Source organism: Chrysemys picta, chromosome 2 (assembly GCF_011386835.1).
Source record: "Chrysemys picta bellii isolate R12L10 chromosome 2, ASM1138683v2, whole genome shotgun sequence".
In the NCBI taxonomy this organism is placed as follows: Eukaryota; Metazoa; Chordata; order Testudines; family Emydidae; genus Chrysemys; species Chrysemys picta.
The window spans coordinates 48,853,609-48,877,899 of NC_088792.1; the positions used below are offsets into that span (position 1 = coordinate 48,853,609).

General features: G+C 44.6%; 2 protein-coding genes across 4 annotated transcripts in view; one reads left to right on the forward strand and one right to left on the reverse strand.

Moving 5' to 3' along the window:
* The window catches only part of LOC101941250 (probable acyl-CoA dehydrogenase 6), a 159,208-nt gene that overhangs the window by 95,728 nt on the left and 39,189 nt on the right, over window positions 1–24,291 (forward strand). For all 3 annotated transcript variants that reach the window (XM_005308553.4, XM_065583110.1, XM_065583111.1), the window contains exon 3: window positions 15,901–16,030. In XM_005308553.4, coding sequence (XP_005308610.1) covers window positions 15,901–16,030 — 130 coding nt within the window. The remainder of the gene's footprint in view (window positions 1–15,900; window positions 16,031–24,291) is intronic.
* LOC135981298 (SRRM2 protein homolog rsr-2-like) lies at window positions 7,891–10,531 on the reverse strand. The gene is made up of 2 exons (XM_065583108.1): window positions 9,631–10,531; window positions 7,891–8,384 (listed from the first exon to the last, which is right to left on the reverse strand). The coding sequence occupies exons 1-2, from the start codon at window positions 10,160–10,162 to the stop codon at window positions 7,891–7,893; spliced, it is 1,026 nt and encodes a 341-aa protein (XP_065439180.1). The 5' UTR covers window positions 10,163–10,531.

The window sequence follows — 24,291 nt, forward strand, 5'->3', positions numbered from 1 at the left end:
TTCTGCAGGACAGGAATTGGGCTTGCCTTCTAACTGGCTGCCATTGGGTTCTGAATCCAAAAGAGATCCTGGCATTCCTGGGGGATCTCTTCACTGGGCTCCTTGTGTTCATCCTCCAATCAGTCTTGCTGCTTATGGCCGAAGGGGGGAGTGGGAGGCAGCAGACTCCACAAGCAGCCTGGGTTGGGTGGTCATGTAGTTACATAAAATCCATTCCAGCTCCCCAAGAAATGGACAGGTTACGTGTCCCCTGCTGGATTTTTTCCTATTGTCCCTCATTTTAATATAACTGCTGCTGAGCTGTTTGCTCTTTGACTGGCACCGTTTGGAATCCCAGTCGTGGCCCCTCGTGGACATTGCAGAGCCACAAAAAGGGCTTTATTCTGGTGGCTGGTCACATGAACTTCCTGCACTGACACGTCTCAGATGGCGATGAGATCCAAGGTCTCGGAGTGGCTGCTTGAGGCATGTTGTAGGGCTTCTGGTGTATTATCACAGCTGTTATATACTGGAATCCAGGAGCAAATGGACAAAATCTTCCTTTTGCATAAATGGGGGAGGAGACATTCGGTCAACTTGACCCCAGAGCAGGGCAGGGCACACAGATAAACAAGTCAATAAAGGTCACCTGCCAAGCAATGTGGGATTGGAAGAGTGCCAAAGTAGTTTGCAGCAGCATTGCATGCACACAAACAATAGATGAGACTAACTGGATTTGTAGCAAAGTTAGTTCACTTTGAAAGAGGACTCCAAATAAACAGTTTTTGCACTACACTGAATTACGTCATATGTACACAAGTGTTTTCGAACTGGATTGACTCAGTCCAGTTTTAACTTCCCTTTTAGACAAACCCATAATGAAAACAGTTCATTTGACCAATGGATTATGATTTAAATAGACAGAACTGATGGAGTGGAAGAAACTAAATATAATCCTATGGGTATTTACAGGTGGAAGATAGAGGTACAGAAATTTTAAGTGACTTGCCCATAGTTGCACACAAAATATTTGTCAGATCTGGGAACTAAATCTAGATCTCCTGAGTCCTAGTCTAAAGCCTTAAACACAAGACCTGCCTTCCTGTCAAACTAACTACTTGATTTTGTCCCCCCTTCCTGTGCAGCAACGGCATGAATTCAGAAAGAGTCACAGATCCCAAAGGAGGAGGTCCTCTGGTTCTTGGTTTAGCCAACAGCATTTCTAAATGATATTCCTATATTGGACATTTTCAGGGTGGCCACTTGGTCCTCTGTGCATACTTTTGCAAACCACTATACTATTACAGCTGCATCCAGATCAGATGCAAACTTTGGGAAGGCAATTCTGCAGCTCTTCTTTAAATAGACTCCAAGCCCCACCTCCTGTGAGTAGTGCTTGCGAACCACCCACATAGAATATACGGCTCCATCTTCTCAAAGAAAAAATGGTTCCCTGTGACAGTTTTTCGAGATGTGATGCAGACATGTATTCCATGACCCATCTTCCGTCTCCTCTGCATTGGCATCTGCATTTCTGACATTTGGTGAGAAGGAACTGAGGGGGTCAGGACATCGCCACCTTAATACCACCAAGAGGGGGACTACGGCCTCAGGGCATGAGCACAGCCCCTAGGGATATTACTAGGCAAAGTTCTCTAGCTTTGGTGCATGGGGAGCGCACACCCACCATAGAATACATGTCTGCATCACATCTCAAAGAACAACAGTTACAGGTAGGCAACTGTTTTTTAATTATTATTTTTAATTTAAATATGACTATATTATGTAAAATAATTAAAAAACAAAGAAGTTAAAATTGGAAGGAAACATTTTGATTTTATTGGAACAAAATATTTGATTGACCCCAAACAGAATATTTTTGAAATTTAGTTTTATGGGAAGTGTCAACATTTTTGTTTTGTTTTTTCATGTTGGAGCAGGTAAAAATTCGGAATCCACAGAATTGCCAAGGAAACAAGAAAATCCAGTTTCCACCGAGTCCTACTAACAAGAGTCTTCATTGCTCAGTAATTTTGACACGCTGGTTCATTACTTTACTTTCAGTAACTCAAAACAGAGCAAACAGCTAAACATAAAAAGTATTGCAGACTTTCACTGTATTTTTATTCCACCTATCTGTATCCATCTGTGACGGGGGATATTCTCCTTTTGTGGGCGCCTCCTGTCGGGTGAGTGTGAACCTACACACACTCTCTCTCTCCAGCACCTCCTGTTGGCTCTTAACCTAATCAGGTGGGTTTTCAGCGCTCAGCCCTCCAGGCAAGTCACACTTAAGCCTGGTCTACACTATGAGTTTAATTCGAATTTAGCAGCGTTAAATCGAATTAACCCTGCACCCGTCCACACAACGAAGCCATTTATTTAGAAATAAAGGGCTCTTAAAATCTATTTCTGTACACCTCCCCGACGAGCGGAGTAGCGCCAAAATCGATATTGTCATTTCGAATTAGGGTTAGTGTGGCCACAATTCGATGGTATTGGCCTCCGGGAGCTATCCCACAGTGCACCATTGTGACCGCTCTGGACAGCAATCTGAACTCGGATGCACTGGCCAGGTAGACAGGAAAAGCCCCGCGAACATTTGAATTTCATTTCCTGTTTGCCCAGCACAGGTGACCACAGAGAGCTCATCACCACAGATAACCATGCAGGCCGATAATCGAAAAAGAGCACCAGCATGGACCGTACGGGAGGTACTGGATCTGATCGCTATATGGGGAGATGATTCAGTGCTAGCAGAACTTTGTTCGAAAAGACGAAATGCCAAAACTTTTGAAAAAATCTCCAAGGGCATGATGGAGAAAGGCCACAATAGGGACTCACAGCAGTGCTGCGTGAAAGTCAAGGAGCTCAGACAAGCCTATGAGAAAACAAAGGAGGCAAACGGTCGCTCCGGGTCAGAGCCGCAGACATGCCGCTTCTACGCTGAGCTGCATGCAATTCTAGGGGGAGCCGCCACCACTACCCCACCTCTGACAGTGGATTCCGAGGCGGGGGGTAATCTCATCAGCCACACCTGAGGATTCTGCGGACGGGGAAGAGGAGGAGGAGGATGACGAGCTCGCGGAGAGCACACAGCACTCCGTTCTCCCCAACAGCCAGGATCTTTTTCTCAGCCTGACTGAAGTACCCTCCCAAGCCTCCCAAGCCAGTACCCAAGACCATGACCCCATGGAAGGGACCTCAGGTGAGTGTACCTTTGTAAAAGATCCACCAGGGCATATCACTGTGCTCTTGTTGGTAAATGCAGCCTTGTTTCTGGGCTCACTTCTCAGCCCCTTCTGGGCTGGCTTTAAGTCTGTGCCAGCCCTGCTCTGGAACATGCTCCAGGGCTTTCTCCCTGGACACTCTTTGTCTTATCAATTCTTATTGTGCCAGCTCTCCAGCCAGGTTTCTCCTTCAAGTTTGGTCTCCTTCCTGGGGTAACAAAATCCAACAAATGGTTGGCCTCTGCAGGGTCTTTAGCCCCATCCTAGAACCCTTTACATTTCAGCCCTGTGGTTGGGCTTCTACACGAAGCTTGTCCCCTTTTCGGGGCTTTGGCCACTGCCGCTGGGGACCCTGGCCCGCACACTACTTCAGGACCCCTACCCAGGTATCCTACAAATAGCAGCCACGTGCTGCTTCTTTTAATAGTTGCTGCTGCTGTTCCTGGGCCTTTTCCCTATGTATCCCTTTCTCTTCAGCCTTACCTCAGGGTTCTCTATTTGTTCCCTTCTTGAGCAGGGTTTCTCTCAGGCCTCTTTACCTGTGGAGTTTTGCAGCCTTCCAGTCCTTCTTTTCCCTTCTGGTCCCAGCCAGCAACTGATCTACTCAGGTCCTGCAGTTCCTTTTAACTGAGCCTGCTGGATTCTGATTGGCTGCTTCCCTGCAGCCTTTCTAGGCCTGGAGGATCACCTTCACTGCTTCTTTTCTGGGGTGGAGTGTGGTAGGACCACAAGGCCTCCAGCAGGGGGCCTCAAACAGACTGGTACACCCCATCATACCATCTATCTGTATTTTGAAGCATCTATAAATATGCCATTAGCATCAGAAGTTATGATCACAATACTATGAAGACACTTAAATTGTTCTGGGAACAACTGTTTGCGGGATTTGTAATCTTAGTTCCTTATATGAATTGACAGTTATATTACTTCCACTTCAGCAAGTCCTGTCATTTTTGAGGAATCTGGCTGTCTGGTGACTGTAAATGAGACGATTACCAAAGGTGCAAAACCAGTGGCGGAATCTATAGCTCATGCATTAGTTTACAGATGTCTCTCTATTGATTTGACTTTTGCCCCAGTCACTGTAATAGTAGGAATGATGTGCTCACCTAGCTTGTGACTAAGATCTTCTGGGATGGTGTGGTCACCTTATGTTGTACAGGTTGCAAATATGGGGCCATGGTCCTGGGAGGCCATCTGCAGGAGCATTCTCTAGTGGTTCAGAGTTGGAGTGTTGTGACTTGACACTGCACCTTACTTAGTGCAGTGCCATAATGGCACTATGAGGCTAAAATGCTCTGCCAAAGTGCTCTGCCAGAGATACTTTGGGAGGCAAGATATCTCTATGATCCTTGTTAATGGTAAACCTCCTGCACTGGAGTTTACTCTAGAAAATCTAACCTTGTTGTAGTGATAGCTCGAGTTAATTGGAAACAATTCCCCTTTCTGTGTCAAACAACTCTGGATCTCCAATAGATAATTCACCTGGACTAAAAGAGCTTTTGAGAAGGACAGGTAGATATGAGTTTCATCTGCTGAGCAGTGAAATCTCTCACCAAACCTTTGAACAGCGGTTTCCAATGATCCCCTATAAGTACATGGGAGCCAGAATGGAGGCTGGAGCTTTTTGGATGTTGATTATCCTGCTGCTCTTATGCAAAATTGTTTTCTAGTAATGATAAAACAAAGTATCTTCTATATAATAAGATTCCAGGATTGTCATCTGTTTGTGTGTCATTCTGAAGCCTACAATGTCTGTTGAGTCAGTGTGAAGCGAAGGACACAGCTACAAGCATGGTTGTGAGCTCTTTTTGTTCAGAATACCACCAGGTTCAGTCATCACTGGGTTTTGTGGTCTGTTGCTTTTCAATTTTTAAGTTCTCAGCCACTTTGCCTTTACAAATTATACCCCTGGGACAGCAAGGTTTGTATCTATGCCATGCCAAGAGTCCTAAACCATTGTGAAATCAGAGGTAGTTTATGTGCATCAGTTTCATTAGTTGCATGAGGGAGACTGCATGGATGGTGAAGTACTTAGCCCAATGGCCACACCCGTATGACAACACGGGCTTTCAGCTGCTAGTAACCCCTGATTTGTGTGTGCATGCGCATGTGTGTGTGTGTGGGGAGGGGGGTCAGGGGAAATGGGTTAGTATGTTACCAGCACTGCAATATTGATAGGCTCGGATGGATTAGATTTTTATCAGTAAATATTGTTAAACATAGATTTCTCCATACACACTCAAACCTACGAAAAAATATTTTCACCAATAATAATAAAAAATTTCCAATAGGCAAAGTAAGAAAAATACTGCTTGAGAAATTAATAGCATTTGATTTAAAGATATTTATTTTATAAATTTTGATATGTGGTGTTGATAATTTGTGTTTTGATGGTTATAAAGTTTTAGCTTTTTGAATCTCAGTGTCTAATGTCATTAGATCATTATTGTCTGAACCCCTGTTGTCTATCTCCTTCCTAATTTCCCACAACAATGAAAATCTAAATCAATAACAATAAAAAAGCTCAGAAATAAACATTGATATTATCTGCTGAAATTATAAAAAATAAAAATCAGATTGTGCCAAGCCCCCATATTAATATGCTGCATTCTTTGTATTTCTGACACATTTAGAATTCTGTGTGTGTTTAATCTTTTGGAAATAATTAAAATGTAGCAGAGTAACTGAGCTGGCTGTGTTCTTTTCTACCATGGGAGGCAGAGTTCATGTCTTCTATGAGGTCTGGCAGGCACTGAGGGTATGTCTACACTACGGGATTAATCCGAATTTAGATAATTCGGATTTGAGAAACAGGTTGTATAAAGTCGAAATGAGTGCGGCCACACTAGCACAGTAATTCGGTGGTGTGCGTCCAAGTACCGGGGCTAGCGTCGATTTCTGCACCGTTGCACTGTGGGTAGCAATTCCATAGCTATCCCATAGTTCCCGCAGTCTCCCGCGCCCATTGGGATTGTGGGTTAAGATCCCAGTGCCTGATGGGACAAAAAACATCGTCGCAGGTGGTTCTGGGTACAGCCTCACTTCCTCCCTCCCTCCCTCCCTCCCTGCATGAAAGCAACGGACGGCAGACAACCATTTTCGCGCCTTTTTTCCTGGGTGGGTGAACACTGCAGACTCCATACCACGGCAAGCATGGAGCCCGCTGAGGTCAAGACAGCACTCATGAATATTGTAAACACCTCGCGCGTTCTCGTGGAGTTTATGCTCAGCCAGGACCAGAAAAACGAGGAGAGGAGGCAGCGGCGGCGGCAGCGCAGCGACAAGCATGATGAGGACATGGACACGGACACGGACACAGAATTCAGTGAAACCACAGGCCCCGGTGCTTTGGAGATCATGTTGTTAATGGGGCAGATTCTATCCATGGAACGCCGATTCTGGGCAAGGGAAACAAGCACAGACTGGTGGGACCGCATAGTGTTGCAGGTCTGGGACGATTCCCAGTGGCTGCGGAACTTTCGCATGCGTAAGGGCACTTTCATGGAACTTTGTGACTTGCTGTCCCCTGCCCTGAAACGCCAGAATACCAAGATGAGAGCAGCCCTCACAGTTGAGAAGCGCGTGGCGATAGCCCTGTGGAAGCTTGCAACGCCAGACAGCTACCGGTCAGTCGGGAATCAATTTGGAGTGGGCAAATCTACTGTGGGGGCTGCTGTGATGCAAGTAGCCAAAGCAATCACTCAGGTGCTGCTACGAAAGTTAGTGACTCTGGGAAATGTGCAGGCTATAGTGGATGGTTTTGCTGCAATGGGATTCCCTAACTGTGGTGGGGCAATAGACGGAACCCATATCCCTATCTTGGCACCGGAGCACCAAGCCACCGAGTACATAAACCGCAAGGGGTACTTTTCAATGGTGCTGCAAGCACTTGTGGATCACAAGGGACGTTTCACCAACATCAACGCGGGCTGGGCGGGAAGGGTTCATGACACTCGCGTCTTCAGGAACACTACTCTGTTTAAAGGGCTGCAGCAAGGGACTTACTTTCCGGACCAGAAAATAACCGTTGGGGATGTTGAAATGCCCATAGTTATTCTTGGGGACCCAGCCTACCCCTTAATGCCATGGCTTATGAAGCCATACACAGGCAGCCTGGACAGGAGTCAGGAGCTGTTTAACTACAGGCTAAGCAAGTGCAGAATGGTGGTAGAATGTGCATTTGGCCGTTTAAAAGGTCGCTGGCGTTCATTATTGACTCGCTCTGAACTCAGCCAAAGAAATCTCCCCATTGTTATTTCTGCTTGCTGTGTGCTCCACAATCTCTGTGAAAGTAAGGGGGAGACCTTTATGGCGGGGTGGGAGGCTGAGGCAAATCGCCTGGCTGCTGATTACGCGCAGCCAGACACCAGGGCGATTAGAAGATCACACCATGAAGCGCTGTGCATCAGAGAAGCTTTGAAAACCAGTTTCATGGCTGGCCAGGCTACCGTGTGAAATATCTGTTTGTTTTTCCTTCATGAAAACCCTCCCCCTTTACTGACTGATTTTCTGTAAGGAACCCACCCTGCCCCTTCCCCCAGCTTTCTTTCAAACCAAATAAAGTCACTATCATTTAAAAATCATTTATTCTTTATTAATAGATTAGAAAAAGAGGGAGGGAACCCGGGTGGTATTTGGGAGGAGGATTGCTGGGAAGGAAAAAGCCACAAAGAAAAGGTTAAAAAAATGACAGCCTTTTGCTTGGGCTGTCTACTGGGGTGGAATGGGAAGGTGTACGGAGCCTCCCCCCCCGCGTTCTTACACGTCTGGGTGAGGAGGATACGGAACATGGGGAGGGGGGAGGGTGGAACAGGGGCTGAAGCGGCAGTCTGTTTTCCAGCAGCCGTTCCTGAACCTCCACCAGACGCCGGAGCAGCCCCAGCGTTGCATCCTTCATCCTCTGGTCTTCCTGCCGCCATCTCTCATCTCGATCGTCTCTCCTCTCCTCACGTTGGTCTCTCCTCTCCTCACGTTGGTCCCTCCTGTCCTCACGTTCACTGACTTCTTTCCTATACTTTGAAACTGTTTCCTTCCACTCATTCAGATGAGCTCTGTCACTCCTGCTGGATTGCATAATTTCAGAAAACATCTCGTCTCGCGTCTTCTTCTTACGACGCCTTATCTGTGATAACCTTCGGGATGGAGGAGGGAGGCTTGAGGAATTTGCAGCTGCTGTAGGGAGGGGAAAAAAGAGAGAATTGTTTTAAAAGCTACATTTTGCAGAACAATGCTTATACTCTTTCACGGTGACCAACACTGTTCACATTACATAGCACATGTGATTTCTGTGCAAGGTCGCATTTTGCCTCTTAATGCTGAGTGCCTGTGGCTTTGCTGCTAGAGATCACAGGTCTGGGCAACAGAATTCGGCTTGCATGCGGCCATGGTAAGCTTCTGCGCCGTCCTTTCCCACATACCAAGCATAGCTTGTAGAGTGCTGCAGAAGCCTAGCCAATCTCAGCCAGTTGGGGGGGGGCAGTGTGGTGGGGCTTGTCTGGGCCCCTTCAGGCAAGTAGAGTGCTGCGGTTTTTCTGTTAACATTCAGGAGCACCAGAAAACAAACTAACCCCCCCCCCCCTCGCCATGAATTCTCTGGGATGATCGCTGTACCCCTCCCCCCCACCGCGTGGCTGGTATCAGGGAAGATCCCTGCAGGCACCAAACTACCCCCCCCCCCCTCGCCATGAATTCTCTGGGATGATCACGGTACCCTCCCCCCACCGCGTGGCTGGTATCAGGGAAGATCCCTGCAGGCACCAAACTACCCCCCCCCCCCGCCGCCGCCCCCCCCCCCTCGCCATGAATTCTCTGGGATGATCACGGTACCCTCCCCCCACCGCGTGGCTGGTAACAGGGAAGATCCCTGCTAGCCAAACGCGAAAAACTCAGGGCCAATTTCCCATCTGCGCTTGGCTAACTGCAGGGAAGGATTTATTTTCCGCCACAGGCAAACAGCCCAGTAGGAATGGCCACCTCTGTCCCCTTAATTAAGTTCCCGTATTTCAACCAGGTTACCAGGAGTGATATCACTCTCCTGAGGATTACACAACAAGATAAAGAACGGATGTTGCTTGAATGCCAGCAAACACCGGGACCATACGCTGCCAGGCTTTGTCAGGCAATGATACCAGATTACTTGCTGCAAGCATGGCGTGGTCAAGTGTCCTACCATGGAGGAGGGAATAAAGATGCACTGCCCAGAAACCTTCTGGCAAGGCTTTCGGAGTACCTCCAGGAGAGCTTCATTGAGATGTCCCTGGAGGATTTCCGCTCCATCCCCAGACACGTTAACAGACTTTTCCAGTAGCTACAGACTTTTCCAGTAGCTGAACTGACCGCGAATGCAAAGTCAGGCAAAGTAATCATTAAAAACCGTTTGCTTTTAAAACAAGTTTTATATTTTAAAAGGTAAACTCACCTGAGGTCCCTTCCATGGGGTCAGAGTCTTGGGTACTGGCTTGGGAGGCTTGGGAGGGTACTTCAGTCAGGGTGAGAAAAAGATCCTGGCTGTTGGGGAGAAGGGAGTGCTGTGTGCTCTCTGCAAGCTCATCCTCCTCCTCCTCTACCCCATCGGCAGAATCCTCAGGCGTCGAGACTATCCCCGACCCAGAATCCACGAACAAAGGTGGGGTAGTGGTGGCAGCCCCCCCTAGAATTGCATGCAGCTCGGCGTAGTAGCGGCATGTCCGCGGCTCTGACCCGGAGCGACCGTTTGCCTCCTTTGTTTTCTGATAGGCTTGTCTGAGCTCCTTGACTTTCACGCGGCACTGCTCAGAGTCCCTATTGTGGCCTCTCTCCATCATGCCCTTGGAGATTTTTTCAAAAGTTTTTGCATTTCGTCTTTTAGAACTAAGTTCTGCAAGCACTGAATCCTCTCCCCATACAGCGATCAGATCCAGTACCTCCCTCACGGTCCATGCTGGTGCTCTTTTTCGATTATCAGCCTGCATGGTTACCTGTGCTGATGAGGTATCTGTGGTCACCTGTGCTCTCCACGCTGGGCAAACAGGAAATGAAGTTCAAATGTTCGCGGGGCTTTTCCTGTCTACCTGGCCAGTGCATCCGAGTTCAGATTGCTGTCCAGAGCGGTCACAATGATGCACTGTGGGATAGCTCCCGGAGGCCAATACCATCGAATTGCGGCCACACTAACCCTAATTCGAATTGCTAAAATCGATTTTGGCACTACTCTGCTCGTTGGGGTGGAGTACAGAAATCGATTTAAAGGGCCCTTTACATCGAATTAAATAGCGTCGTTGTGTGGACGGTTACAGGGTTAATTCGAATTAAAGCTGATAAATCCGAATTAAAGTCGTAGTGTAGACCCGGCCTGAGTTTGTGACTAAAGACACATTCAGCCTGTAGGGAAGGGTGTTATTCTGGTGTTGCTTTGGTGCTGACTCTGATGGCTGACTCAGAATGATGTCAACAGGATTGGGTGTCTTACCTACCTGGTCAAAGGCTGTTGCTGCAATATGTGCCTATTTGTCAGAAGGGTGGTAGCCTCTTGGTTGGAGGGCAGCAATCTCCCCTGCTAACTAAACTTGTCCCCAACAGAGAATTCACTGGAAAAATGGTAAATGAAGTCTGAACAACTATGTGAAAACAAATCACAACAATGCGTTTTATGCTCATCATGAGATACTGCAGTAATTACTGATTGACAGCCTTTTAGTCTGGAGGTCTGCATTGAAAAGCACATGAAAGCTAGGATATGGATTTGACGTTTCTGTTAGCCTGCAGAATTGGGTTGGAAGCCTCATTAGAACTGGCTTTGCATTACAATGAGAGCTGAGGCTGCTCTCCACTGCAGGAGGGACTTGGAACTGTGCAGTATCAGGCTTATAAACTTCTTGATTTCTTCTTCCCTCTTTTTTCTCTCCCTGCCGTAGAGCTTAATTGGATTTTAATTTTGTTTTATTATTCTTAATAACTGAGATCACATTCTCTGGTACTGAAACCTCCAGGACATTAAATCTAAGCTTCTGTATTATTTATAGCTAATAAAAAAACAAACAAAAAAATCCAACCAACCCCCAACCACAACAAAAACGCAAGTTGATGAAAAGCAGAAAGAGGATGAGGACTCTGGATTCAGGAGGTTTTCATTAACACGCATACTGTAGGGATTAGTTGGAAGTATATTGATGGGTGTGGACCAAGTTTCAGTTTTCTCTCCTGTGGAGTTGATACAGCTGGTGGTTCATAAGACCATTTGAAATATTGGGGCTTTGAAAGTTTGCTGAAACTCCTCCCAGGCTGTTTCTCTTGTTGTCATGTGCACATTTTACATTATTTGTAATGTGGAGCTTCTCATTCCCCACAGTATGGTGTTACGGGACAGAACTCTGCAAAGAATTTTACCATCAGGGAACTCTGAAGTTCTGTTAGGCTTAAGGATTTATACAGTTGTGATTGCTCACATATATGTGGCATTTGGTCACATTGTGTTGTGTATGTTTAAAAATATAAAAATCCTAATAAAAATGTAAGGGAGGTTACTGGGAATGGGAGGATGATTAAAGTAGCTGTTTGCAAGTGATGTCTTTAAACATGTGACTCTAGCTTGTTTGACCTTGATATCTTTTGAACTCATTATGGGAATGTCAGACACATGACCTGTGGGCCTGATCAGCCTGCTTGATGCATTTATCTGTTCCATGACAGATTCTGCAGTATGGAAGCTTTAATTTTTTATTTTTTTTTTAAAGGGACATTTTCTACTCCTTGCAATTGTGAAGAAAACCTTCAAAATACTTCCCAGAACAGCACTGTCTTAACCTGAAACAATTCTGGGAGATTTAAATTACTACATTAATCTCAGTGAGTTAACTCTTAAGTCTAACAATATCATAACATCCAACTTTCTAATAATTTAGGCATACCTAATTTGCAGTTACCCCAGGTGCACATATACAATGGTCAAACAAAGTGCAGAAATAGCAAAGGCTCTAAAAGTGCCCTGCATTAATTTTCCCCCTCTAAGTCATGTTGAAACTTTATTAATAAAGTTTAATTACCATATAAACAAGGTGCTCTTGGTCTTTGCGAAATCACCCATTATCAGGAGGAGATCCATTGTGAATTGAGAGTTGTATATGGCTCTGATTTTGTAGCCCCAGCCCACAGATGGTTATTAAAAGTATAATTCATTCTGCTCCGCAGTAGAGAGCTTTACATGTGTTTTTCTTTAACATTTTTGTGGACTGATCCAGATGTATTACTTGAGCAACATACCTGTGTATCCAGCTATAGCTGAGTTAGACTCTAATAGGGTGGTTCCACTCTGTGTGATGAGGCATTTTTGCTATTACCAGGAAGAAACAAATGACCAACATGGACAAATTAAGAGAAGGTGGGGTATTAACTGTGTTGTTTAACTTTGATCATCCCAGAATGTAATGGGATCTTGAATATGTCAAGAAGAAAAGGCAATTGAATACTCTTAAACGGGCTGTGTTTTTTATGTTAAAGAAACAGGAAGAGAATTATGGTGAGATTTATGCACTAGTTTAGTAATGAACACTAACAGCTATGTAACCACAAGGCCTTTTGTAATCCTAGAATTGTTATTCTGAACTATCTTTATGACAGGTGACTAAGGCTTAAACATTTCAGCTTTGCATCTGTTGATTTAAAATGATATGTTCTGGTGAAAACTGCCAATTAATTCGGTTATCTTCTTGGCATCTGAGAGCCCAAGGCTACGAGACCCAGATACACGCCCTGATCGTGGGAGCCCTGGGCTCGTGGGACCCCCCACAATGAGCCGGTACTGAGAGCGTGTGGAGTCGGGCGACGCTACGCCCAGCTCATGAGACATGTCTGCTCATGGTGTCCGACACCATCAGGTAGTCCAGAGACATCTATACGGAACACATCATGAGTCACCGTCAGTACCACGTTGCGTAATCAAGACCACCGACCAGGGAAATAACCCACTTCCTTCCCTGACGAACCAAGGGACACACCCCACCCATGTACTTATTCACGACACTGATACTGACTTGGACTCTTTATACATTCCATGGGTGGCGTACCCAAGCCCACTTATCCACTGACGCTTTAAAAACCCCCGCACCCCAATCTGGGTCTATGCTGGTTATGTGATATGTATGTATCTTGTGATCCTCGTAACTGATACCTGTAATCCTTCATAACTCAAGCCAGGCCCCAGATGTACAGTACCTTCCCTCTTAACTTGCGTATATTTAATTTTAAACATTAACTTTAATAAAAATTTTAATTCTCTCAGATCCAAGTTCAGGGCGGGAAATCATCTCATTTTTCTTTTGGTTTTCTAGAGTCATGAAAAATGAATTACATGTTTTCATACTGAGTTACAAGGGGTACCAAATATCAGGAGTGATTCCACATAATCTCATTTTTTATGACAATTGGTAAATGTAAGAGATTTCAAAGCTCTATAAACGTATGAGACCAATTATATGACATGTAAAGATAGTTACTCATGCATCTTAGTTGGGTATTTTCACCATCCCACCTAAAAGGCTATTCCATAATAGCCATAATAAGCCAAAACTCCAGTGTCTTTATTCCATTCATGATTTTTAGTGTCTAGCAAAATTATGAATTTAAGCTCCCAGATACAGAGTGATCGCTTTGTGAAAAGTGTTCACGCACAAAGCGATCACTGTATATCTGACATTTCAGTCCTCATCCTCAAAGAAAACCTTCACAACACTTTCAAAAGATGAGCCTTTAGGAGCTTAAATTCATAATTTTGCTAGACACTAAAAATCATGGACTGAATAAAGACACCTGGATTTATTTTTTATTACAATAATCTATAACCTACTAACAACCCTCTCTTCCTTCCCTCCCCCTATTCCCCCCAGCTGCTTCCACCCCTTCCTTTCCTCCTTATGACTGGAGGAGTGTTAACAGGCCACTTTCACCTTGAATGGTCTCTTGAAATATGTGTTAACTACTTATGCTAAACAATCTGTTCCATCTTGTATTTAGCTGGGACACTCTGAGTGAGTTTCCCAGACCTGAAGAAGAGCTCTTTGAAAGCTTGTCTCTCACCAACAGAAATTGGTCCAATAAAAGATATTACCTCACCCACCTTGTCTCTGTAATATCCTGACTGACACAGCTACAATAACATTGCATGACTGGCATCTGCCAGGCATCTGTCACATGCGATTCTTTTTCTCTTTATTTCCGCAGGGGGAGTGTGGTGATAGTCTACACTACTCATTGCTCTGGGAAAGTGATGCATTGACTAGCCTACTTTCTAATCTGAAATGTTGTTATTGACTTGTAAAAAAAATCTCAGGCATGGAAGCCTATCAAAACAATGTTTGGGTAGCCAATTAATATATTGCTAGCCATGAAATCCTTTTTGTCTTTAACCTTTGCCAGCTGGTCTCTTCATTGCTAGGGCTGTTGTAACATTAACATATTCTGTTGTAAACATCCCCATGTGATTGTCAATTCCCTGTCAATTCCACTGTCTGTGGGAGGTTTTTTTAATTTTTTTAATTAAAAACAAAGTATGGGCTTTTTCAGGGTGTGTGCTGAACTAAGTTTTGAAATAAAGGAATTTCACTATACTGAAAATCCTGTGCAGTCAGGCTATATTATGCAGGTGCACCACAGAAAACTAAAACTCAAACTTTGCCTTTTGAATTTGTGGCTTCCTCTCCTTCTGCACAAAGAGGATGTACAAAGGCACTCCCTGTGGGTTTAGGAAACAGATAATAGTGTACAAAGGGATAGGTTTATATGGGCTGTGTTGTTTTTAATTTGGCTATCAGTGTTATAATGCAGACTTCACGGAAGTTTGATTTAAGGGTAAGCTCAGATAGCAAATGTGTGATGTCAACAAGCATAGCTGCTCATGGGAACAGAACAAACAGAACACAGGTGGCTGAGACCCAGGATATTTTTCCATCACCGTTTGTTTTAAATTTCCTCTGTTGGGGTGAGTTTCCAATGAGTTAATTAAAGTAGTAAAATGCCACCTAATCAAACTATTCAGTCAAATCATCATAATAATATAATAATTCATCTTGCATATAAATTACAAGTATAGGAATCATCCCCTCCGCCCCATGGAAACTCAGCTCCTTCTTGGGTGCAATACACAGTGTGTATTAGTATTAGGCAACACTGTCTCACTTGGGGAAGAGATGAAGAATAATATCCTCTTTAATTGAAACTGTAGTATGAAATGTAAGGAGGTACAAAGACCCATACTGGAATTTGTGCAAGACACCAGGGTCATTGCCTCTGTTCTAGTGAAAAGTGCTTTAATGACCATAAATAGTTAGGACATATATGCATATACAGCAGCACACTTCTACCTGACATTGTTCTTGGGTATAGACTCAGTGCTAACTCAGAGGGAATAGCATCACCTACTAAATCACCATTTTCTACAATCCCTCAGTTTTCCATCCAGCTATTGTCATGGCCTGATTCTGCGTAGTTTTTGAGATCTTACTATGTCCTGAATATGGAATATGTATGGAATGATATGGGAATTGTAATTTTAAACTAATTTTTAAATAGCTGTAGCAGCACTATGCTGGAATAAAAGATCATTGTTAAATATTTGGAAACTGTATAATAGCCCCAGCTTGTAGACGATTGTAATTAAATAGGTTTTCTTTTCTCTTAACAAAGAATGTTAATATGATTGCTGTTTTCTCCTTGTCAGAATATGGCGGCATGGGCTTGGACTTCTCCTATAGCATTGCAGTGGCAGAGGAACTGGGAAATATCCGCTGTGGAGGGGTTCCTATGGCTATTGGAGTGCAAACTGACATGGCTACACCAGCTCTAACAAGGTAACTTTCAAAAGAAATCCTCAATTCCCACTCTTCTCTTCAACATCAAATTTGTTAGGAAATAATATAATGTATTTAGCATCAAGAAAAACATTGTTGACCAAATTTACCATTTTGAATTTTTCCCAAAAACCAAGGGAAGCTCCTCTTTACCCTCACCTTTAAATAATTTAGGATAGCAGGAGAATATGATTTTACATTGGAAGATAAGTTTTAAAACCAAGAGATGTGTTCTACTTGATCTAGAACACTAAACACAGAGCTTTGACTCCTCTGAAGCATTCAAACAAGCTGGTCTGGAAGACTAATAAGCCAAGAATTAAATAATTGATTCAAGCAGACACAGATTTGTTTCTCATGGGGCTGGCATTATTCAAATAGAAATTAGCTAATTTAGGTATGTTTCTCAGACAAAAATAAATATGCCACCTTTTACTGCAGTATATTGGTTCCTGAAAGCAAGACTAGACATAAGTTAAACACAGAACCTCAACATGTTGATGTTGCCAGCCAAATCAATATACACCAGTAGAAGGATTCAATAGCTGGTGCAAGAAGATGAATGGTAGTAATGCAGTCTTAGCAACAACAAATGAGAATCAATTATTTGACTGTCAGAGACTAATGTCACACAGTCTATGAAAATAAATCTCAACAGGTTTTTAGCATTTGTCTTAAAGCAAATTCGAATATCATGGTCTTAGAAGTGGAAACCCACTTAATATCCTCAAATGACACTGTTGAAAAAGGAAAAGTTGGGGGTGAAAAGACAGGGGAGGTTGGAAGAGTTTAAAAATAAATAATAATAAAAACACATTGAACCAAATTTAGGAGTGATGTTAATGGTGACTGTAATAGGTCCTTGCCGGGGCTCAACCCTTCCGGCGGGAGGGGAGCCACACCGACTCACTGCTGTTGGGGTAAATAGTCAGTTATTTCAGCAGCTCCGGCCCTCCGGTGCAGGGACGGAGCAAAGCCGACAGCTAGCTAGGGAGTCCAGACCCTGGATCAGGGCGGGGCCCATACAGTTCTAGCCCAGGCCCGTAGGTGCGGGGGCTGGGCGGGCAAACAGTTAAAGCACCCAGGCCCTGGATCAGGGCGGGGCAAACACAGTTAAGGCTCAGGCCCTTATTTGCAGGGGCTGAGCGGATAAACAGTTCAGGAGCCCAGGCCTTGGATCAGGGCGGGGCAAACACAGTTAAAGCTCAGGCCCTTGTTTGCAGGGGCTGAGCGAGCAAGCAACTAGGTAGGGTACGCCTAGGCTTCTGTAGCCGAGCGTTGGGTGAGGGGGACGCCTGCCACCCGTGAGCGGGGGTGGCAGGGGGGAGCGCAGGCCCACCCACTCCACTGCGTTCCAGCCCGGGGCCCTAGCAGCGGTTACTGCCGCTGCTGGTCAGTGGGGTATCCAGACCGCAACACACTGACATTGGATCACACTCGTTTGCAGCCGGACCGGGGTCGGCTACCCCCGGGCTACTTCCATGATCCCCCTCAGAACCTACCTCGTTCGTCGCACCGGGCTCGGGCCAGTCCATCTGCATGGGCTCCTCTCGGCCAGGGCTTGGTGGCAGGTCCGGTAGCTCTGCCGGGAAGTCAGGCCAACGGCACTCGGGCGGCTCCTCCGGGTAGCAGCAGGGGCGGAGGGGTTCTGGCGCAGTCTCGCCCTCGGTGCTAGTGGGGGGGCTCCCAGGGATCCTCCCAGCGACGGGAGCGGACGGGCTCCGGCGGCTCCTCCTCGTAGCGTGCCCGGGGTAGCTCGGGCCAGTTAGGACCCAGGCCTCGGGCCTCGGAGGTCTCCTGGTCGGGAGCTCCCGGCCGCACGTCTGCTCCCTGTGGTGGCTGGCCCCCAACTGAGCTCTGGCGGCCGGCCTTTATACTTCCTGTCCCGCCCCTTGACTTCCGGGGGGCGGGGACAGGCGGCGGTGGCTCCATCCACTCTGGTGCCTGCACATGGGCTCCCTCTTCTGGGCAGGAGGGGAGCCACACCGACTCACTACAGTGACCTTACACATTGAGTATGACTGGTTCAGAAAACAGATGTAACTTGCTCCAATTTTGGCATTCATTTAAAAAGAGAACTGGATAAATTCATAGAGGTTAAGTCCATTAATGGCTATTAGCCAGGATGGATAAGGAATGGTGTCCCTAGCCTCTGTTTGTCAGAGGATGGAGATGGATGGTAGGAGAGAGATCACTTGATCATTACCTATTAGGTTCACTCCCTCTGGGGCACCTGGCATTAGTCACTGTCAGTAGACAGGATACTGGGCTAGATGGACCTTTGGTCTGACCCAGTACGGCCGTTCTTATGTTCTTATGTTAGCAGGGCAAAACAAGTATAATTTGCACATGAATGATGGAAGGAGAGGGATGTGTGTGGGTGGCAGAAAAAAACAACTCAGAGGAAGGTGGGTATAAACTTCAGAGTCCCCTCACCACATACACGACCTCCCCTTAATAAATCCAGGCTGTGAACTGCCCATAGTTCTCCAGTCCTCTCTGAACCAAATTCATCCCAACACAGTGACACCAAGGATGAATTTGATAGTAATTACTAGGACCAGTCCTCTTTCATTTTTGCAAATCAGCACTGTGTGCTTTTTTCAGTCCTTCCAGTACTTCCTCCATATTTTTCTGAAATAATTATCAGGTGTACAATAAGTTTTACTAATTCCTTTAATGTCCTAGCATATGTATCACATTGACTGACTGATCTATGTATGTTCATCAGTTACCAGGCATTTGCTTACCCGCTGCTTATTAATACTTATTTTTACAGGGCCTTCCTTGCTTTGGAATTGTTCCTCTTTCTTTATATTCAACTGGTTTCTCTTTCTTTATATTCAACTACATCATTCCATCTGAATCCAGTTTATTGGATTTCTACATGCAGCACCAGATTAAAGCATAAACTAACTAAGCTACAGCTTAGGACCTCACAGTATGAGGGGCCTCTAAAAAAGAAAAAAACTGACTCCATTTCCAATTTTATCAAAATCGGTTGATAAATAAAGGAGATATGGGAAAAAGAAGGTTCTCTCTAAATATAGACATTTTCGTTCAAATATGACAAACATATTCACATCTGATTATACAAATACCCTTATCCTACCATTACTCTTCACTAATTGTTCATTATAGACAGGCGGAAGGCCAGGACTGAGAAAAAAATGATAATTGCATTTGTAAAATTAGTATTTCTACGAGTAAGTCTGCTATCTGTCTCCTAAGGCAGTGTTTTGTTGGCCAGTTGCTACTGGTAAAATTCTGACCATACCTCATAACTTATTTAAATAAATAAATAATCTCACTGCTGATAAAATTGTGAAAAATGTGAGGTCTGAAACGGCAGTGTCGTGAAGCAATCCTGCCAAGCTCATACTCGTATGGGACTCGTCTTAGGAGTGACATCATGTATAGCGTCCCCTTGGCTGGTAATAGCCGGAAGGCTGCCATCTTTTGTTTACAGTCCAGCACGTTTAGTCATAGTGCCTTCGCTCATGTTTTTCTTTCTTTTCTTAAGTGTTAGTGTGTTCTTTCTTCTTTTGATCTGTACACACGTACAATAGTGTATTTTAGTGTGCACGCTGCTTTCTGCTTCATGCGCTATCCATGCGTCACATGATTGTGTTTGCAGGTGATTGTCTTATAGACTTGGGTCAAGTGGATCTTGAGGAGGATAAATTTGTGTTGGCTTCCCTCTGTCAGTTTCGGAAACCTTAATAAATATCAGAGAGTGCTGATGAAAGGATAAATAGAGGGTTTTGAGAAGTGAAGGAAAATATACCTATATATCAAAATATTCTGAGTACTTGGTGAGCAAGTTATTTCAAACTATGTGCATATATGATTTATAGGCTATTAAAGCCTATAATATTTATTATATTTGCTTGACTATAGACTAGTTTATCTCACTTTCTCAATGCCAGTCTAGAGATTACCAGTCTTTTTTCTGGTAAATTCTTTCTTTCTCTTTCGTGCATAGCGCTTGTTGTCACTCTGCATGTCTGAGGTGTTTACTCGAGACTAATTAGTGGTTCTGGGGGAGACAGAGGATAGAGAAGCGAACACAAAGAGAGATGTCTGCCTAGAAAATGCTGCTAGAAAAGCTATTTGCCCTAAGCATTCTGTGCATCGAAAGTGATAAACTCCATAGCTTATCATTTGAGGACATCATCAATGATTTTGCTCTCCAAAAATCACAAAAGAAAATGTTTTAAAATTCAGTTTTAAATTTAATATGATTTGCAAACAGACATATTGCAGGTAGTACTGCTTCTATTAAGTAAGCTGGTCTGTGTAAGTAACTGCTTTGTTGTTGCTATAAAGTTTTCGTAGCTACTAACTAAGAAATCATAGACAAAAATATGTTAATTTGAAACTATTTTATAATTCAGACAGGCATATTGCAAGATGTGTTTTAGTTAGATTATTATTCTATTTTTACAACTTTGCCTTTGGATATATGCAAATAAAGAGCTTTCATGTTTATATATTCAATGTCCTTTCTGTGAAAATAATCAAATACTTTTTTTTATGGTAGGGGGCCTCTTACACTTGACATAGCTTAGGGTCTCAGAATGTCATAATCCAGCCCTGCCAACATGACAGCTGTTGTAACGTGTCATCTTCCCAAAGTTCTCGCCTGTCTTTAAGAGCCCCTGCTCATACTGTAGTTTCATAGCAGTCCTGTCCCTTAATAGCAGCCCATCTAACCAGATTTAGGTTACAAGCCAGCAAAACACTTCAGCATTGGGACTGCTCACATGCTTAAAGTTATCCATGTGCAGAAGTGCTTTGCTGGATTGGGGCCATAATAAGGCAAAGTATCTGCAACAAACAACTCTGAAAACTGAAGGGTTAGATAATGGCAGCCATTCTGGAATGATGAACTATTAATAGCATAATTAATAATAAAGTTGAGAGCTGATAATAAAGTAAAACATAGGTAAAGATAATAAAAATTATTATTCTTTATAATAGGTCATTTAAACAATTGTTGATAAGAGACTTAATTGCACAGTCAACTGATGCCTATGTAGTTTTGCAGAGAAGGACATTCTATCTTCTCCTTTCCCTTTCGAATAACAACATCTTTGATTTCCTGCAGCCCCATAGTCTGAAAATGTGGATATACTTCCATGATTTATACTGACCCTCCTTCTGTACTTAAAAACTTGGAGGTCTTTCTCATGGGAAGTCTTTCCAAAGGGAATTTCCTTTGCCTTACACAAATACACCAGAAACCTGAAGACAACTGATAGTAGCTATAGTTTATCATTTGATCACTCCTAGAACAGCTGTAGTTCATTTATTATACTGTAAAGGATAAAACTAGTATTTTATAAGACAGTAGACGATAGCCCATACCTTAAGAAGCTTTTGTTATTTTAAATTCTTCCCTGTGCTTTAAAAGAAATCAATAGCTAGCTGAGGGCAGAATTTTGTTCCACTGTAGTGTTTTGGTTTGTATTTTATCATGTTTTTCCAACACAGCAATAACAGCACCTAGGAAGGTAATCAAGACAACTGACCACACACAGAAACATCTCATTCCAGTGGGAGAGCACACTACATTCATTGCTTTGATGCTGGGGAGAGGTGCTGCAGAAGACTTAGAATAGATGAAGTTGCAGTATACCAGGGCATGAAGCCTTCAGTATAGAACGCTGCAACTCGTCTCCTCAGCAACACAGACTATTGTGAGCATATCACACCTGTTCTCTGCTGTATACGCTGGCTTCCCATAAATTTTAAATCTATGGTCCTCAACTTCAAGGTGCTTGTGACAGAGTCTGCTCACCACAGCAGCAGCTCTGGCTGGCCATCACAGGGATTAGCTCTGCCAGCTAGTGTGCCCTCTTCAGGTAGCGCCTTTCCCATCATTGTCTCTGCCTGCAGAACCACTTCAGTTCAAGTACCACAGCATCCTCTTCATGACTCGGCCCTCTGGCCATGTCATCATCCCTGTTTTCCCCGTTCCGAGGGTGAAGTATCTCAGATCAATAGTCCAGCCACTTCCCCAGTGGTGAATGGGGGAGGGAGGGAACCCAGACCCGCCCACTGCTCTGGATCCTGACCCAGGGACCCTGTAGATAGCAACCTCATGCTGTGTTCCTTTAACTTCACTCAATGCTGCTTCTGTTCCCTGGTCCGCTTCCCCACGGTCCCAGCACCTCCTTCGCCCTCTTCTTAGGATTTTCAGGCAGCAAGTCCCAGCATCCAGCCAAGCACTCCCTCTTGCTCCCTGGTCCCTGCCAGCAACTGGTCTGTTCAAGGTACTACCCTTCCTGCAGCCCACTAAGAACACAGTCCTGACTCCTTGAGCTCACCACAGCCACTGTCTCTGGCCCTGCAGGCAGGGCCGGCTCCAGGATTTTTGCCGCCCCAAGCGGCAAAAAATAAAAATAAAAGCCGCGATCGCGATCTGCGGCGGCAATGGTCCTTCGCTCCAAGTAGGAGTGAGGGACCGTCCGCCGAATTGCCACCGAATAGCTGGACGTGCCGCCCCTCTCCAGAGTGGCCACCCCAACCACCTGCTTGGCAAGCTGGTGCCTGGAGCCGGCCCTGCCTGCAGGTCCTTTTATGTGAGCCTACTGGGCCCTGATTGGCTGTTCCTTGCAGCCTCCCTCTAATTGGCTGCTTCCTGTGCAGCCTCTCTAGGCTGCTTGAAGGACTCATTTCCATGACTTCTTTCTGGGATAGGGTGTGGCAGGCCCATGAGGCCTCTATTAAACCATTCTTCTCCAGTGTGGGGTGAACACCCCATCACAATGCTCCATTGTCTGGGCCCAGGATATCTAAAAGATTGCATAATGCTCGGGAAGAAAACCGTGGTCAACATCTTAGCTCTTCTGACACATTGGAACTCTCAGCTGTGCAGGAGACAGAACTTTTTGGGGGGTCAGCCCAAAACTAGAATGAACTCCCCCAGGAATTAAGGACCATCACAAATCTCACCAACTTCTGCTCCAAGTGAACTTGCATTTCTCTGATCTTGCCTTGTCTAATATAAACATGTAACAATATGTGTATTTATTAAAACAAAACAAAAATCCTACCAATATGTGACACTCCATTGCATGCATATCTCTCGCTGGGGAGAGGATGAAAGAACAATCATGTAATAGATGTTAGTCATCTTGTGTTAGCCATATGTGGGGAGGGGAAGGTATTTGCCCTCAGACCTATTTGACAGTGACCTTTGCAATTGTTGCCTTTGCAGTATGGAGTACAGGTCATTTGCTGAGATTATATGGGTATATCTCTGTGACATTCTATACCTTGGGGGAACCCCCATATTCCTCATTTTTATATAATCGTGATCTTACATATAAAGCATGCCATGTAAGGTATCAGGGGAAAGGTTATGATCTGCTGAAAGTCATTTCTCTATCCATATATGTATATCATTAATGCATATGAAATTATGAGAATTGTATTGTATGGTGGTCACTAAAACATGCTGTGAGTTGGGGAATCAGCCTGATACTAGCTCCTCAGAGGCAACAGCAAGGAAAGTAACCAAACACTTGGGAACGTTTCAAACAACCCATCAACAACCATTGTCCAGCAAGGGAGCTACAATTGACTCACCTGCCTGAGGCCACACCAGGGGAATTGCTCAACCTTGCCTGGAGACTCAGCAGGGCCCCAGACATGCCTGGATTTGTGCTCCCCAAACACATGGGACTGAGGTTATAAAACAAACACAGTGGCCACATGCTGGGCCTTTTCTCCTGCCACCACCTATGCTGCAAGCAACGACGACACTGGGAAGAAGACTGAAGACTCCAACAGAGGAGACTGGCCCAGATTGAAGGGACAAATCTGTATATTAAGGACTGCAATATCCAGTGGGGTGAGAAAAACTGCTTAGTCTAGATGTTCACCAGTCTAATAGGGTTGAGAGTTTAGACTGCATGCTTATATTTTATTTCTTTTGGTAACTAACTCGGACTTTTTGCCTATCACTTAAAAACTATCTTTTATAGTCAGTAAACTTCTTTAATTGTTTATCTTTACCAGTGAGTTTGCCTGAAGTGTGTGGTAAATCTGCCCAGGTTTTGCAAAGGCTGGTGTATGTCCACTTTCCATTGATGAAGTGGTGAACCAATTAAATTTGCACTGCTTGTCTTGAGCAGTGCAAGACGGTATATTCCTGAGGTACAGTGCTGGGAGATGGGGGGATTTGGCTCTGGTGCCTTTCTCTTTGTGATTCTTGAGTGGCTCTGTGAGCATTCATGCAATCTAGCTGGGTG

Coding starts and splice junctions, on each gene's coding strand:
- LOC135981298 (XM_065583108.1), bottom strand. CDS start 10,162: ATGCAGGCTGATAATCGAAAAAGAGCACCAGCATGGACCGTGAGGGAG. Junction 8,385..9,630: donor CCCCATGGAAGGGACCTCAG/GTGAGTTTACCT, acceptor CCCTCCCTACAG/CAGCTGCAAATTCCTCAAGC.